The sequence below is a fragment of the Limulus polyphemus genome, unplaced genomic scaffold (genome assembly GCF_000517525.1).
Source record: "Limulus polyphemus unplaced genomic scaffold, Limulus_polyphemus-2.1.2 Scaffold1900, whole genome shotgun sequence".
Lineage (NCBI taxonomy): Eukaryota > Metazoa > Arthropoda > Merostomata > Xiphosura > Limulidae > Limulus > Limulus polyphemus.
In genome coordinates, this window is record NW_013667510.1 from 43,431 (window position 1) to 60,684 (window position 17,254).

Consider the following 17,254-nt stretch of genomic DNA (forward strand, 5'->3'; position numbering starts at 1 on the left):
AGAGATGAAGTCTAGTATGTGTGTATATATACAGGTGGAGAGATGAAGTCTAGTATGTGTATATATATACAGGTGGAGAGATGAAGTCTAGTATGTGTATATATACAGGTGGAGAGATGAAGTCTAGTATGTGTATATATATACAGGTGGAGAGATGAAGTCTAGCATGTGTATATATATAGGTGGAGAGATGAAGTCTAGTATGTGTATATATACAGGTGGAGAGATGAAGTCTAGTATGTGTATATATGTACAGGTGGAGAGATGAAGTCTAGCATGTGTATATATATATACAGGTGGAGAGATGAAGTCTAGCATGTGTAAATATATGATTGGAGATGATAAAGGGTTAAAGATGTATATGATATTTTATTCTGTCTTAAAATATCACATTAATTGAATTAAAGACTGCCAGCTATTATCTGAAAGCTGTAGCTTTGATTCTTTAATTTAAACCTGCTTTGAAACTAAAAAATTAACTATTTGTCATTTTGTTTGATAGAAAAAGTATTTTTACATTCACAAGTGTGCTGAGTGTGGCCCAGTGGTTAAGGTGCCATACTGTGGAGCTGAGGTTCCATGGTTCATCCCTATAACTCCTATAACCATCAAAAAAATATCAAATTCTGCACATCAGAGCTGTAGATATGTTATAAAAATGATGGTGAAATCCTATTCATAGGCCTGACAAGAGTAGCCCAAGAGTTTGTTATTGGTGGTGTTGATTCTAAAATAGGGATGGCTAGTACATATAGCTTTCTGTGAAATTAAACATACAAAAAATTGCCTTATTCTGAATTGATGCTAAAACATTATCAGATTTTAATGTACATGCGTGTTATCATATTTGTCAAATTTTGATAATGTAATTGCTAACCATTCATTAGTATTTCCTCTATAGTACTTCTTATGGAGTATTAATGAATTTTATCCAATAGAACTGTTTTAGAAGCCAGGAGGAACTGTTGTGGAATAACAACAGGTCTAAAAAATTGTCCTTATAAAAGTATATTTTTATAAAGTTGTATATAATATAAACCAGTGTTTAACATCTGTTAAATCTTTATTTTGTGAGAGTTTCTCCAAAAATCTAAACTATATTTAATTATTTTAGCTAAATGGAGATATGTTTGAAGAAGCAGTTCTTTCTGAAATCATGAAACAAACTCCCTTTATACAGAAGAGTGTGTACAAGGTGAGAGAGAGTAACTTTGGATTTGTGTTTAAGTTTAAACTCAAATTTAATTTTATAGATGTAGTTTTGTGTTGGTTTCAATAAGGGTCGTGAAAAATTGTAAATGTACACAAGATCTATTTTCAAAAGGTTTATGTGCATCATTAGTGTACCTAATGGTCTAGATTATTCTTAAACAGGCCCACACAGAATTTGTAGGGAATTTTTCCAAATTCTTTGGAATGTTTTGCTTAAAACCTGCAGAAATTTTACTTATTGAATAATTTTTTTAAGTTACCTTATAAACAGGTATCAGCTACATGAAAGAGAAAAACAAAAGTTATCACTCTATGATTCTAACAATATTAACATTGTTTCCTGCTGAGTATGTTGAGCCAATGGATATAAAGTTTTCTTAGACACCTGTTTGTATTGAATAAGGCTATATTTCTTTTATTTGTAAGTAGGTCATTTGTACACTAAAAAACAACAAATAAATATATAGATATGGAAAATTAAGTTACTGTGTGAAAGACTAATTTCAAAATATATTATCTCGTCAAAGATGATTTTATTTTACATGAAAAAATAACCTAAAAACATAAAAAAATCACCAACAACAGTTTGTAGACAATGGATTTTGAACATTTGAGTGGGAAACTTACCAGTGCTCACACTAAAAATGAGCCTTTACTTATGCTATGATAAAATAAAACTCATTCCAAAATAAAACCACTATCATTATGAGTCATTGACTTGTTAGTTTTTAAGATAATAATACACTGGTAGCTATCAGATTGTGTGCAAATGCATAAATATGAATTTAGATGTAATTCATTTAAATTGATTTCTGTAAAAGTTTATTTTTTTTATACATTTTCTGCAGACTTGAGTATAATCTGTACTTTTTCATCAAACATCAGCACCTGCACAATTCCTTCTAGGTCTAACTATAATTAATTCACTATTTATAATTATTATTTTAGGTTGTATTTTTTTATTCAGATTTACTAATAAGAAAACTTTTGTTCATAATTAACTATAATTCAAAGCAAAAAAGCTGAAAGTTTCATTTTGGTGATTTTCTGCACTGTATTAGAAAGTTGCCAATATGTTGACAGATTTGAAATACCAAATCCAAGAAAAAAATAGTGATGTTTTTAAAGAGGAAAAACTATGTTTAACTATAAACCATGGAGTTGTATTTAGTAACAACAAATATCTTGAAACTGTATCAGTTTATTCAAGTAAACAAAATATAGACATAAAAGCAAAAGTATCCATCCCCAGTGACAGAAAAAAGTTTAAGTTCATTTATCAATTTGAATTATTTCATGGACTTTAAAAAGGTTAATTATGTTGCACTCTTGGTTTCACTCAGAGCTCAAGCTCTCAACTGTTTATATTGCCCACCACGAAAAGTAATTGTTGAGAATTTCAGTCATGCTAAGAGCAGCTTAACAATAACATATAGTAAATCTACATTTTTATTCATTAAGTTACATCACATTTTGAAATGTGAATGATAGTGTAATTAATTCCTAACAATTTAGTTTATAATATCCTACTTGTTAAATAAAATTTGGCATCAACATAACATGTCTGTTCTATCATTTCAAAAGGGAATGTTGAGCTTTGCCTGTGTGTGTGCAGTGCAGGAAGAAGCTGCTGTAAACTGGAGACAGACAAATGCACAGACAGACATCACGATTCGCAGTATACATATAAGATAATTAGAGATAAATATTATAATAATTATTGTATTATGTTTTGTATATTTATAGGGAGACTTATCAGACCATGAAGAAGTCATAGATTTTTTAATGGCCCAGAAAAATGTTATGCCTCGACTTAATCAGAAAATCCTTTCCTCAGATGGCACTTACATTGATTTAACTGGGAGAGTTGGTAAGTTATTAAAAAAAAGTTAAAATTATCAAAATATTAAGAGATGAGTACTGACATGTGTAAAACATAGTTTTTATTACTCAGTATTTAAGGCAAGAGGTAATATTACTACTTCAATTGCTTTCTGTAATTTTTATTTAAAAATGATTAAAATTTATTTTTTTGTCTGATAATAGTTTAAGTGCCAGATTATAACCTTAAAGTTCTGTTCTTTCCACATCATAAAATAGTTATGTTAGTTATTGCATGTGTATTTATTCTTCTAGATGACACAAACAAACTTTTGTATTTGATAATTTCATATTCTCTTCAATTATAACCGTGTTCTACATATATCAGTTATGGAGTTTTTTGTATTAAATTAATTAATTTTCAAAGAATTTTAACCGAAACATTAAAATAATTTTAGAAAAGTAAGATTATGCATTTTTTTTTATGTATGTGTGAAAATATTGCTATTTAAGGCAAGTAGATGATGAATTATTTTTCAGTTGAAGATCTTACAATAGAGGATTTTAATTCCCTGAATGTAGCAGACATGGCCACAACATTTTCCGCACATCTGAAGCATATTACAAAACGAGGTAAGATAAGAAAATGTATGTCTTGCTGGTTCTTAGCTCATTGATTGTGGTTGATTGTGTGTGTGTGTTAATCAGTAGAAGTATTCAATTTGATTAATAGCAAAAATTAATGTTTCCGCTATATGCCTAAAGCTACTTACTGTTTTACATCCAATGATATTAGTGTTTTCTCTGTTTCCTGTAATGTTTTCATTTTTAAAATAATATTCCGCTGTTTTTGTATTTTTTTCATCCTTAATATCAGATTGAGATTGATTCATTCTGATTTGCTACAGAAAAATATTTTAATAAACAACTTCTACTGGAAACACGTCTTACCTGAGATGTATTATTGCCATTGTTAGCATCAGTCAAAACTAATTTTAATCTACAGAATGAAACTAACGAGTTTTTGTTATTACTAATTTGTATGAAAGATACTGAAAATATTTTTTTCCATTTTTATAGTAGAGGGAATTTATTTTCATCCATTAACTATTTGGATAGCTGGTGATTATGACCTGCCTGAAGGTCGAGCTCTGCTTGCTTCTGCACTAGCCCACCTGGTAAAAAGTGAAATTTTTGCTTTTAGATTAAGTTAAAAGAAGGTCTTGATATACATGTATGAATTCTAGTTTCTATTCAGTATGGGTGAGATTTTTCTTGAGATCATGAGCAAACAAAGTAAGTAAAGTAAATATAATGTAAACTGTGATACATACAATTTTAAAAGTGAATACAACAAACCAGTGTTAGAAATATTTAAATGTAATTATCAATACATAGGTGAAAAAGCAAACTGTTTTTTAAACTATTTAATGACTAGTAAAACTCTTTTAAATACTATTTTTATGAAATTGCAGTCTTACCTTTAATGTATTGGTCAAAAATCTAATTTTTATAATTACTGTATTTGAAAGAAAATGAAAAGCATTATTTATTTCCAATCTTTAGAAATCTTCTCAAGAAGTTCGCTTGGGAGTCATCTTCAACCCAACTGTACCATTAAGTCCAGGTGTTATAAGTAAAGCCATTCATTCAGCACTCTCCAGCCTGGAGCAGAACACTGCTAAACTTTTCATCAACAAATTGTTGAAGGAAGCAAATATCAAAGCCATTGAGGCAGGAAATAAGACTTTACTCAATTTTGCAGTTAGTGTAAGTTCTAACATTGTTCATCACAATATTAATATACACTTTGATAAACTAACTTTAAAATGTTTTTAACAGTGTTTATCATCCAGAATTGATTATCAAGACTTAGGTTTTAAGTTTTTTGTGCTACTATTGACAGGGTCTTTTCTTGTTTTCATTTTTATCTATTAAAACTCAGTTTTTCATCTTAGTTTTTCTTCATTGAAGAACTACCCAAAATTAAAAATGTTCTGAAATATCAATAGGGATTTAAAATTCAAGTCATACTTAAAATATCAGATGGGAAATCTCTGAAAGTTTGTTTTGATAATAGATGTTTGTGCTTTGTGTAATTAAATTACAATTTCTTTTTGCTTATATTTTTGTAATTCTAATAACTAGAGTACTATCTAACTATTATAAAAAGATTTATTGTTCTTCTTCCTTTAATTAATGAAAATTCATGAAATGCTTTTATGTGTGGCTTTTCTAACAGAATTTCTATAAACAATGGAAATTTATGGTAAAAATTTGATTTTACACTAAAGCATTTTTTGTTCTATAGAATATGAATACAGAAAGATTCTTGGAAGTTTTTGAAAATGATGTGACAGAGATATTTGCCAGACACTCTTCCTTCAGTAAAAATGTTCTTGGGCTACCTTCTGGAAGCCGTGCAGTTGTTGCTAATGGCAGAGTGAGTGAAAGTAAAATGAAGATTTATAAAGGAGCTATTGATTTAAATTTCTAGGTATAGAGAAAATATTTTTACTGTGTCCCCTTGTTATAATAAACAATGTTGTTTATCTTAAATATCATTATCCTTTTGATTGTGAACACTTATAAACATAAAAAAAAATACAAAGATAAGTGTCTACTATGATAGATATATATATGTATATGTAATCTTTATAAATTTGATAATGAGATTGATTTTATACAGATAAATTTCCTAACATCTGGGGGGAAAAAAGGACATTTTAAGTAATAAACTGATACATCCGTGTCTTATAGTGAGAAGAATTGACATTTGATATGAAACTAGGAGAGCCCTTTGACAGAATTTTTACAATTTATTATTAATACTTTCATTGTTTCATAAATCATGTATTCATTATGCTATATTTTATGCCACACATTCTTTTAACAGTTAAAATCTTATGTCACAGGTTTATGGCCCTTTTGATGAAGAAGAGAAATTCAGTGAAGATGACTTCAGTCTCTTAGAAAAATACTCAATGAATATGTATGGCACAAAACTTAGTAAAGAACTCAAGAGTTCTCCAGAAATGGGAAAACAGGACAGGTTAGTTGGAACTTAATTTGATATTGATAATTGAGTATATGTGGAATAAATTGTTACACAGTTGAAATAGCTAAGAAACATTTTCTCTTAAATATAGTATTAATCTTGAAATAATCTGTAAAAAAATAGTTATAACTTAACAGTGTTTTGAATTGCCTGAAAAAATGTTTTTGTTCTAGTTAACATTAGAAGATTGTTTTCAAAATGTTTAGTAACATAATTGTTTGACATAGTTAAACCAAGAAATATATATAACACTTATTTGTGAAACCACAATTGAATAATGAAATTTTATAATTGAAAAAAATATATGATGCAATTTCTTATTAAAATATTTAAGAAAAATTGAACACAAAGAAGTCAACTAAGGAATTTTAATTTAAAAGACAGTGGTAGTTCAGAAAAGTTTTGAAACAAGTTAAACCAAAAAATTGGTAATATTTGCTGTTGAAATTGTTTAATTTTTATACGAAAGTGTCATCAAATTGTTTCAGTATTTTCACATTTCAAGAGACAATTGAAAATGTAAAAGCTGACAGTGATTTTGGCTCTGAACCTGAATTACTTGATGATGATTTTGAGCATTATATGACTGATACTGATGTAGATATAGTAGTAATATCAAAGCTGGGTCTGTGGGGACAAGTGATAATGGTGACACTGAAAGTGATTATGAGGTTCCCATTTCTAAAAGGGTCAAATTTCAAGGTAGGATTCAAGGGAGATCTTGTGGACATGGTGCAGGATGTATTAACAATATATTAGTACAGGTGGGTGTACAACTACAAATAAACGTCCTTCCGTGGCTAGGCTTAGCAGGACACAACAACCAGGTATGGACTTGTTGCTGCAAATAATGATTGGTGGTGGATGATGAACATTTTCAACCTTGGATTTCCAACTTTGATGATAGAAACACTGGACACACTGTACGGAGGTGACCAGAATCTATATGATGATGCAATTATTCCTAGATGATGCTGTGTTTGATCAAATTGTAACAGAAACAAACTGCTATACTGATCAGTTTTTCAAAAGAAAGATGATGATTTGAAACCACATTCACAATTTCATAAATGAGTACATGTGAACTGTCAGAAGGTGAAAGCATTCTTTGCTTTGCACCTTGCCATGGGCTTAGTCAATAAACCCAAGGCAGAGAACCACTGGAACAGATTTTGGCTAATTGACACTCCTGGTTTCTGCTGTGTCCTTACTAGGGATAGAGTTGAATTGATCATGAGCTTCCTGCACTTTGCAAACAGTAATGATCAAGTTGACAGAGGTGCTTCATATCACTACATGTTATTGAAGGTGCATCCACTGATTGACATGATAATTCCCAAATTTACAAAAGCTTTTCGTCCAAAAAAGGAATTGGCATTGGAAGAAATGACAATCGCATTCAAAGGATGAACTATTTTGAAACATTACAACCCTAAGAAACTGGATAAATGAGGATTCAAGGATTTTGTATTATCTGGGTTAAAAAAATTAGATATGTTCTTGAATGGTCACTCTATGCAGGTAAAATTGAAAATGTTGCAAACGAGGATGGTGATAATGTATCAGTCACCTATAAGCTTCTTTGTAATATAATGACATCATACAGTGGCAAAGGGCATGAACTTTATCTAGACAGTTATTATACTAGTGTTTCCTTGACTGAGGACTGTCCAACAAGAACACAGGACTGTGTGATACTGTGAATGTGAACTGCTGTGGTATGCTGCCAGTTTTGAAACCTACTGTCTTACCTCTCACAAAAGGTGACAATCCTGTGTTCACGAGGAAAGAGGAACTGATCGTGTGTAATTGTTTTTTTATTTAACTTTCCGTATTCACAAATCACCTCCAAAAAACCTGGCCTAAAGATGAAATAACTTGCCTATTCAAAAGGGTTCTTAGCAATAAATAACAATAAATTTATAGCTTTGCTTTAAGTAGATAGCTTGTTCTGATTGAAAGTTAATAGTATACTGTAAACTGGATAAAATTGAAGGTTTAAACTTGCTTATGGGTTAGATTTAATTGGCCTAAAAAGTATGCTTGTGTTTGGCATTTTTATTTTTAGTTGCTTTGTTTGTGATAAAAATCGAGAATAGCAGCTTTGTTTGAAAGTGCTAATTAATTGAAAAAACTGCATGTAAGGCTAAATATGAACATTTTTTGTGGTTATATTTTCTCATCTATTTGTGTATGTGTGTATTCTGTATTTGGAGATGTATGAAATATGGGGTTTTTGTTAGGCCTGCTTGTTTTGTTTTTTTATAGATTATTGTATGAAACTTGACAAATCCAGTATATTTTTACTTTGTGCTGCAGATGCAAGTTAAAAGTAACTTTATGTACTGGCTTGGAAACTTTTAGGGACTACATCTGCCTATTGAGTTGAGGATGATGTTTGAAACTAGTAGTTCAGGTCTTCATCATGTCAAACATGGGGAGTTGTAGGGTATATTATAGAAGGAAGGAGTTAAAATCTATAACTCACCATGTTTGTCTACATTAGTAGTTTGAAAGTTGTCCTCAACAAGCAGATGTAGTCCACAAAAGTTTCCAATCCAGCGCAGACTCCTCTCCCTAAACTTTCGTTTAATACATTGTTTAACTCCTTATTAAATAAACGAGTATAAAGTTCAAACATTTTTAAAATGAACAATGTGCTAGAAAAATATTTTAGAAAAGTAATAAGGTTTTAAGTTGGTCAAGAGTATAACAAAAGCTTTTAAGGCAAGGAATACATTATTCTTGACAGCATGGTTCTAAACTTACTCCGACTTACACAAACAAGGAAGGTCTTCCTTCTAAAGATGCTTGGATTATCATGACTCTTCATTTGCATGATATTGGTATACTAGTTGTTTCCATATAATTTTAAATGGAAATTAAAAGCTTAAGAATATGAAATATTGTTTGAATGGTAATAATGTATTTCATTGTCTTTTTCTTAGATCATAATGTTAGTTTTAACTGGAAGTTATAAATAACTTTATGTTCAATTCATTAGCTTTTCTCATTCCAAACTGTATGATGAATTTTGACTTGCTTTAAATGTACAAGATTACGTAAAGACATGTAGTTGAAACCATAGCCTGTTCTCAGCTAGGTATGAAGCAGTTTGTCTTACACAAGTTAGAACATCATTCCATTATAATTTGGTTTTTCAAGTTTTAAATCTAACAGTTGTAATTAAAATATGTTATTTTAGTGTTTTTTACAATACAACATAACTAGTAAAATTAATAATTCTCAGGTACATTGGAATTGTGTGGGTGCACTTGTTGATATTGAGTTTCCTGAACACATTGGACCAGTAATTATCCACCCCTGCAATCATTATGCAATCATATTATGCAATTTTAAGTAAACATAGAAACCTATAAAATAGCAAAAACTTTTAAATACGAGTGTTTGAAAATCAGAAACTAATAAATAAATGTTGAATGTGAGTGCAATGCCTTCCATTCATGTAACTTCTGAAGAAACAATTATTTTTTTTTTCTTTGACGAGTTATCTCATTTTTATATTAAAAGAAAATGAACTTAAATTTTTTTTATAATACTGTACTTGACTTGTTTGAAACTACTTTTGGATGTTGTCAGTGTTTTTATGTAGACTATGTGATGTATCAGAGGTAATGTGTCTCACAGAGCAACTGTGATGTGAAAATGTTAGAATTTATGAAGAGAATATTGCTCTAAGTTGCAAACCTTGTTGCTGTGTGTATTGTGTGAAGTTAACATTTTTTTATTAGAAAAAAAAGGCATTTTTTTTCTTGTCAAAACTAAGGAATTGTACAGACAAAACTAGTGGCTGAGTTTTGCCTTGAAGAGGTTGTTCATAACATTCATGAGTATGAGGAAGTAAGTTGCAAATTTTTATAAGAATGAACATTTTGAAAGTAATTTCATTTCCTTATATATATTTGTATTCTTTGCTTTTGGCTTAGAATAATCATTTCCTGTGATTGCTGTGCCATTGTGTTTTTTGTTTAATTTTTGACATTTCTGGATCATAAAATATTATTCTGTTATTTCTGTAGTGAGCTGCTAATGAAAGCTGCATCATTATTACTGGCCAATCCCCCAAATCGTGTCAGACATGATGTTAAATTTTACAGTGATAAGCACAGGTATGATATGTTGTAGTGCTATCTGGTGTTAAAGATAATGGTTATTTTGCTTGACAACCTAGGCAGTTTAAAGAACATTTTCATTTTTCACATTTTTCTAAAATAATTTTTCAAGAAGGTAAAAAAACAAAAACAGATGCACTTGGAGCAGAGAATTTTCTTATAAATATTTAAATGACATAAAATGTCTCATGCATCACTATTTATCATGTTGAGTAACTGAATAAATATTACATTTCAAGATAGAATTTCAGGGAATAATTTTTTTTCATACTGTTATCTTATGTTTTAGAGGTATAGTTTTGATATTTATGTGGGTACATTTCTTCTATTTTTTGAATGTCTTTACTAGTGTTATCACAATACCTGCAGCGGATGCAACAGAACCTGCTCATGAGGTATTGGCTGTTGTTGATCCAGTCTCTCGAGGGGCACAGAAGCTAGCCCCCTTGCTTATGGTCTTACAGCGTGTGATTAACGCTAAGTTCCGTATATTCATGAACTGTGTGGAAAAACATTCTAATATGCCTTTAAAAAGGTACTTGGTTTTTGATTGTACTTTATGTATTACAATGTGTTTTAAAATGCTTCATTAATTAGTTCATCAGTGGAAATCCAGCATCATAGGTTTAAAAGTGTATTGTTGGTATAACATAAATAATACTGTAGGAACACAGTTATTGTTATCAACCAGAAGAGCTGTTTTATTACTTTGTATACTTTAACTTAACCATCAGATGTTTTAAAATGTGGCACATTTTTCTGTGCACTTGTGTACATTTTGGAAAAATGTAAAAAACTGAGAAAGAGTAGGATTCTAATTTGTTCAGTTGTTGACTAAGATTTACTTTACAGTGTCACAAAAACTTTTCCTCATAGTGCGACAATCTGGATACTCGTATGTCCTTGAATTTCCTGCCTTAGTACTGTGCATGTGTACATCACCAAGCAAAAGTGCAACTAGTGGATTTTGATATTGAAAAAGTATTTAAAAAAAGGTCAAATTCTAAATTTAATTTTTTAGTGAATAATTGACACTTTTTAAGAACCCACCTGAAATTTAATTACACACTCAAAGGGTTAAAAATCCTGCCAGTTTTAACCTTGACAGAACAAAAATAGTGAAGGTTGAGGCTTACAGCATTTAATAATATCAAAGCCTACTCAGTCTCAGATTTTTACTTTTTTGTAAAACATATTTACAAATTTATTGAGTAATCATTATGTGACATACCCCATGTACATGTATTATATATTATTATTGCTGAAAATTATTGATATTATAAATCAAGGTTTCATAATACGTTTAGCTTTTTCCGTTTGGTGTTGGAGCCAGAGCCAGTGTTTAGTCCTGCTGAAGAATTAGGGGAAGGACCAGTAGCCATTTTCTCTAAAATGCCCACTTCTCCATTACTAACTTTGGCTATGGCAACACCTGAGAATTGGCTGGTAGAAGTAATTGGGTCACCTTATGATCTGGATAACATTCACTTGGAACAGGTAGAGAGCTGTAGTTGTTTCCATTTCTGGTTCTATTTTGCTTTTAGAGCAACCCTTAATAGTGTATCTGAAAACCAGATTTAGTAGAATATATGAATTAATGAAAGTGCACTTTCCAAGAAGCATTGTTGTAAGAGAAAAGGCCGATAAGTGAAAAGAAACTTCAGGAATGGGGCTTGAATCCTATACTTTTGGCTACCAGAGCTAATGCTCTATCCCACTGAACTATCCAAGAGTACAAACCATCCCCATCTCTCTTTACTCATAAAGCTTTAACTATGAGTATGAAACTTTATACTACTTTGTGTTGTTATTGTTCACGTCCCAGAGTTTCTTTTCGCTTAATGACTTTTTTGCTTACAATAATGTTTCTTAAAAAAGTGTAGATTCAGTACTAAGTGTTCACTCTATCATTACTACACTAATATTAACACATCATTTGGTTATTTTTCATTATATCATTAGACATTAAAAAATTTTTATGATTTAGCTGTATTTGAATTATCGTCAATCAGAGCCTTATGTGATTTTATAATCTTTATTCAGGTTAGTAGCTATTAAAATTTCCAGCAAAATAAAATTTGGATTAGTGATAGTGTTTGTCATGCATTAGGCTCTTCCTAACATTACCTTATGAACGATTGTGTACATGTGACTTTAGTTTCACCTTTACAATAAGAGCTAGAAGACAAGAAAAAAAAACAGTTTGTTTTAAAGGCATTGTTCTTAGGATTGATTAAATTGATTAAGTATTTTGTAACTTATGCTTTTTGTGTGTTTTTTTTTTACTCTGGAACTTTTCATGCAAATAAAAATGAAGATGCACAGCAAAAATTGTAGTAATAACTTTTAATGAACAATCTGTTAATTTTTACATGTGAATTGACTTAAACAAGATTAATCTTGAATCATTTAAAACAAGTAAAATTGACTTTAGACCCACCAAGTGGGGAAAAGTTTAACTCTTTGTTTATATTTTGCATGGCTTTAACACAATATTATGTGTAAATACTTGCTATAATATACTTGATTTATGAGATGATTTTCTAGCCAAATAAGGTCATTATGATCAGCTTTTGTTGCAAGTTCATTATAATTTTATATTTCTTTATTTTAATAGTACTTTTTAAAACTTAAAAATTTCACACTTCTTAGAACTTGTTTCCTTCTAGTTTTTCATTTGCTCACAAACTTTAACTCTCTCACTATGAACTCAATCAAATCAGCTGAGTTTATGACCCCAAATTGACCTTTATAGTTTCTATACTATAACTTCTAATATATTTTGTGTATCTTGACAATGTTTTGCAAGCTTTCAGTAATCATTAACAGTCATTTGTAGACAAAAAACTCTGAATTTTTAATGAAGTATTTTCACTAAAAATTTCTTCATGAATATATGGAGTCAGTGTTGACTGCTGCAAGTGCAAACCAGTTTTCATGTTAAGATTAAAAATACTTTTCTTCATCTGAAAAATCTCAAATTTAATTAGCATAATCTCTAAAATCTCCTAAATAAATTTCAAACGTTTATTTTTTAAGTAAAACTCTATAATTAATCTGTTATTTTCTCTATCTTAACTCTATACAAGGTTGGTCAAATTGACCAACCTTGTAACCACCAAGAAAAATTTGAAATTAATCTAAATTACCTTTTTTCTTTCTAGAATGTCTACAAATTGTAACATGAAACTACATTTGTTTATCCTAAATAGCTTTAAACTCATAACAGTATATACATTCTTTTTACTTAAATTTTATTGTTTTATTGCCCTTTGAATCGCATCTAAGTAATATTCACATCATATAATTTATAAATCACTTGGTGAACATGTAGCCCACATTATCCTTTGAATTACATAATGCACGAGCTACTCGTGAAAAAAATGTATTATTATTCTTTATTTTACCTGATCTAACCTAAAAAGTTTGTAATTTTTACATTTTAGTTACATTTATAGTAATAAATGAACACACATTAAAACAAGAAATAAAGTACTTACCTGGGTCCCCCCCTTTTTTTTTACACTTAACCCTACTTTTTTACACTAATGCTACTACTGCACTAAATAATTTTTTTTAACAAAGTGAAGCACCAAAAAAACATGGAATAATAACATGCAAAAAGCAAACAATATCCCATAACTATTACAATTTTTCTGGCTTTCTAACTATGTGGTAAGTAAATTAGAGAAGAGGACACATCTAGAGAACAAATGTCACAATTCTCACACTAGGGGGAAATTTGGATTATTAACTACATTTTTCTGCCAAACTTATTCATGTACCATGATAAGAAAGTAGTTTAATTAGATTGTGAATGTAACTTGTTAAAATCTTGTGATGTGCAGAAAAGGATACCTGTAGCAAAAGTATTTTAAAATGAATATACAGTAGAAACACATGGTACATTTTTATATAAATTGGATTGTGAAATTTTATCTGCAATTTAACATATTTACTTTGACCTCATTTCAGGTTGAAAGCCAAGTGTATGCAGAGTTTGAACTTGAACACTTGTTACTAGAAGGTACAATGTATTTTTTATGACATTAGTATCAATATAATAAAAGAAGCATACATTATCCTTTGTTATGTTCAAAACTTCAGTTGTTATTGTTTCAATAGTATATTAAACATTAAAATTACTGATGATCTTTTGTTTTGGAATGCCAGTATTAGGCATGCAATAGTTTTAAAAGTTTAAAGAAATTTAGTTTAAAAGTCATTTATGGTTTAGATAATTACAAAAGCATTTTTAAGAATGATTAATGTTCGTAATAGAGAGTTATTTTATAATTTTTTCTGTAGAAATATAACGAGAGAATGCCATAATGTTTTTACCCATTAAAACGTTATGGGTATGCATGTAATTTAATTGACAAATTAAAATTCAATTACAAATGAATATACACAGCATCAAATAGATGAATAGAATAATAGTAAAGAAGTTAGCTAAAGGTAATAGAAAAAAAGAGAAATCATGTTATATTTATATATATATATTTAATATAGGTCACTGCTTTGAACAATCTTCTGGTAACCCACCTCGTGGACTACAGTTTACTCTTGGAACAAACAGTACTCCAGTGATGGTGGACACAATTGTAATGGCAAATTTGGTAAGTAAAGCACTCCTGTCATTTTCACTGTTGTTTTTAAGTATTCGCTTTTTATTGATTATTAGATAAATTATTTTTTGTTATTATTATTACCTATTGATATTAAAATTTTAATCCTATGAATCTCAAAAGTCTTTCTTGCTGAAAAATAAAGTGCTTCAATACTAAAAAAAATTTAAAAACCAGAACAATATTTGATATGCATGGTTTTCATAGACTATGTAGCAGAAATAGCTTATGCAAGAAAAATGACTATAGTGCTTATCTAAACTATACTTATAACATTAATTTTGTAGCAGAAACAAAGTGGTTTTGACATGTAAAATATGGCAAAATTGAGTTTAAACCAGTACCTCTTAAAAATCAGGACAAATTACATGATGATCCACCTTATGATTTGTGCCCTGGTGTCAGATGTTTGTATTATGGCTACGAATTTTTCTCTCTTTTATCTTTCTTTTCTCTCATGAATTTACATTTAATTGTATTTCATCTAAGGTTTGGATACGCTTTGCAAGATTCGTGCTATCCTTCCTTATGATGTATTCTCTTCTTTAATTTTTGCTTTTCTATATATATATATATATATGTTAGTGTTTTGTTAATTTTTTTATTAGTTAAACCTAATTCTGGGAATAAGATGTGATTTGTTTATGTTTTATCTATCAGCCAATGTAAATGCTTATTTTACAGGGATATTTCCAATTGAAAGCAGAACCAGGTGCTTGGCTGTTACGGCTTAGGCAAGGTCGCTCTTCTGATATCTATGAGATTGTTAGGTGAGAAAGGTTTATTAAAATCTCAATTATAATACGTTGTTCTTAATGTTTTGTAAAATTAAAGTACATTATGTAGGCTTGTCACTGATTACTTTGTTCTTAATATTTTGTAAAACTATGGTTCAATATGAAAACTTGTCATTGGGATGGTTTGATCTAGGAGTTCAAAGTGCAGTTTATAATGTTTTTCAGTGATGATACAAATCAAAAATAATATTAAAGTTGATAATGGCATTCAACTTGAATTTTCTTTCTAATACTTTTTCATTATTAAGTTTGATATGATGTTGATTTTCATATAAGCAGTACCCTATTTTTAGTAAATGTTCTTAAACTATTTTAGAGGTCACAATGTAAAAGTTTTGTGTTGAGTGTGTGTGAGGAGGCTAATTGGAATATAATAATAGCATGTCTTCATGAAATAAAATAATTAGTTTTTGTTCAGATCAAGAGAAAAACACATGTAAATAGAGTAATTTCTGGCATTAATTCATTCTTCAGAATTTCTTTAAAATGTTTTTGACATTTTGAACCATTTTCCTGTGTTTCTCAAGTTTTCAGTGTAAATATATAGAATTTATGTCATCACATGTGTTTAATTCATAATACCCTGTATCAGATTAAACACGTTTTACCATTATATGTTTCTCATTGAATGAGCAAGTGTTTTTTTTTTACTTATTTATTCTAGTGATAGAAGAAAGTGCTAGATTTCTAGGGATCCATTCAAGTCCCTGAAAATTATTATATGTGGTAGTCTAGTGAAAGTGCTAGATTTCTAGGGATCCATTCAAGTCCCTGAAAATTATTATATGTGGTAGTCTAGTGAAAGTGCTAGATTTCTAGGGATCCATTCAAGTCCCTGAAAATTATTATATGTGGTAGTCTAGCACATACACACAAACATTTCAAAATGAATACCTCTAAACCTTCAACCAAAAGAATATACACAAACAAACAAATCTTTTTAATTCACAAACCATCAGTCACAAATAGTAATGTATGTATTTAAATTTATGCAACAATATACAATATTATTACCGTACTTGTCTACAGTAAGAGCCCAGTGATATTGACTGTCAGCTCTTGGAAGAATATATAATATAATGTAGATTTTAAAAATCTTTAAACTTTTATGTAAAAAACTCAATGTAAGTTCATAAGAGATGTCCATTACATGTTTTTAAAAATACCTCAATAATCAAATCACTGACATCAGTAAAGAAATTGAGCATATAGTAGGAGCTTATAGCCATCTTAAAGTAAAGCAATACACTGAGAATAACTAATACTAGTACCATTGATATCAGGACAGAAATCAGGCATATAACAGATCTCTTCAAGAGAAGCTTGTAGTACCTGAAGTAAGGCAAGTCACTGGAGATAACTGACACTAGTACTATTGATATCACTACATAAATCGGGCATATAGTAGGACCATCAGAAGAAGAGCTTATAGCCACATAAGGTAAAGAAAGACATTGAGTGAAGATAATTGATACTAGTACCATTGATTCAGTGCATAAATCAAGTGTAGTAGACCACCAGGAGAGAGACTTGTAGCCAACTGAAGTAAGGCAAGCCACTGGAGATTCATGACACTAGTACTATTGATATCACTACATAAATCGG

General features: G+C 29.7%; 1 protein-coding gene across 4 annotated transcripts in view; it reads left to right on the forward strand.

Moving 5' to 3' along the window:
* The window catches only part of LOC106465303 (UDP-glucose:glycoprotein glucosyltransferase 1-like), an 88,753-nt gene that overhangs the window by 41,891 nt on the left and 29,608 nt on the right, over nucleotides 1-17,254 (forward strand). For all 4 annotated transcript variants that reach the window (XM_013925510.2, XM_013925509.2, XM_013925511.2 and 1 more), the window contains 13 exons: nucleotides 1,115-1,195; nucleotides 2,959-3,082; nucleotides 3,574-3,666; nucleotides 4,114-4,211; nucleotides 4,600-4,803; nucleotides 5,345-5,476; nucleotides 5,949-6,085; nucleotides 10,132-10,221; nucleotides 10,574-10,759; nucleotides 11,532-11,721; nucleotides 14,200-14,251; nucleotides 14,737-14,843; nucleotides 15,537-15,622. In XM_013925510.2, the coding sequence (XP_013780964.1) occupies nucleotides 1,115-1,195; nucleotides 2,959-3,082; nucleotides 3,574-3,666; nucleotides 4,114-4,211; nucleotides 4,600-4,803; nucleotides 5,345-5,476; nucleotides 5,949-6,085; nucleotides 10,132-10,221; nucleotides 10,574-10,759; nucleotides 11,532-11,721; nucleotides 14,200-14,251; nucleotides 14,737-14,843; nucleotides 15,537-15,622 (1,580 nt within the window). The remainder of the gene's footprint in view (nucleotides 1-1,114; nucleotides 1,196-2,958; nucleotides 3,083-3,573; nucleotides 3,667-4,113; nucleotides 4,212-4,599; nucleotides 4,804-5,344; nucleotides 5,477-5,948; nucleotides 6,086-10,131; nucleotides 10,222-10,573; nucleotides 10,760-11,531; nucleotides 11,722-14,199; nucleotides 14,252-14,736; nucleotides 14,844-15,536; nucleotides 15,623-17,254) is intronic.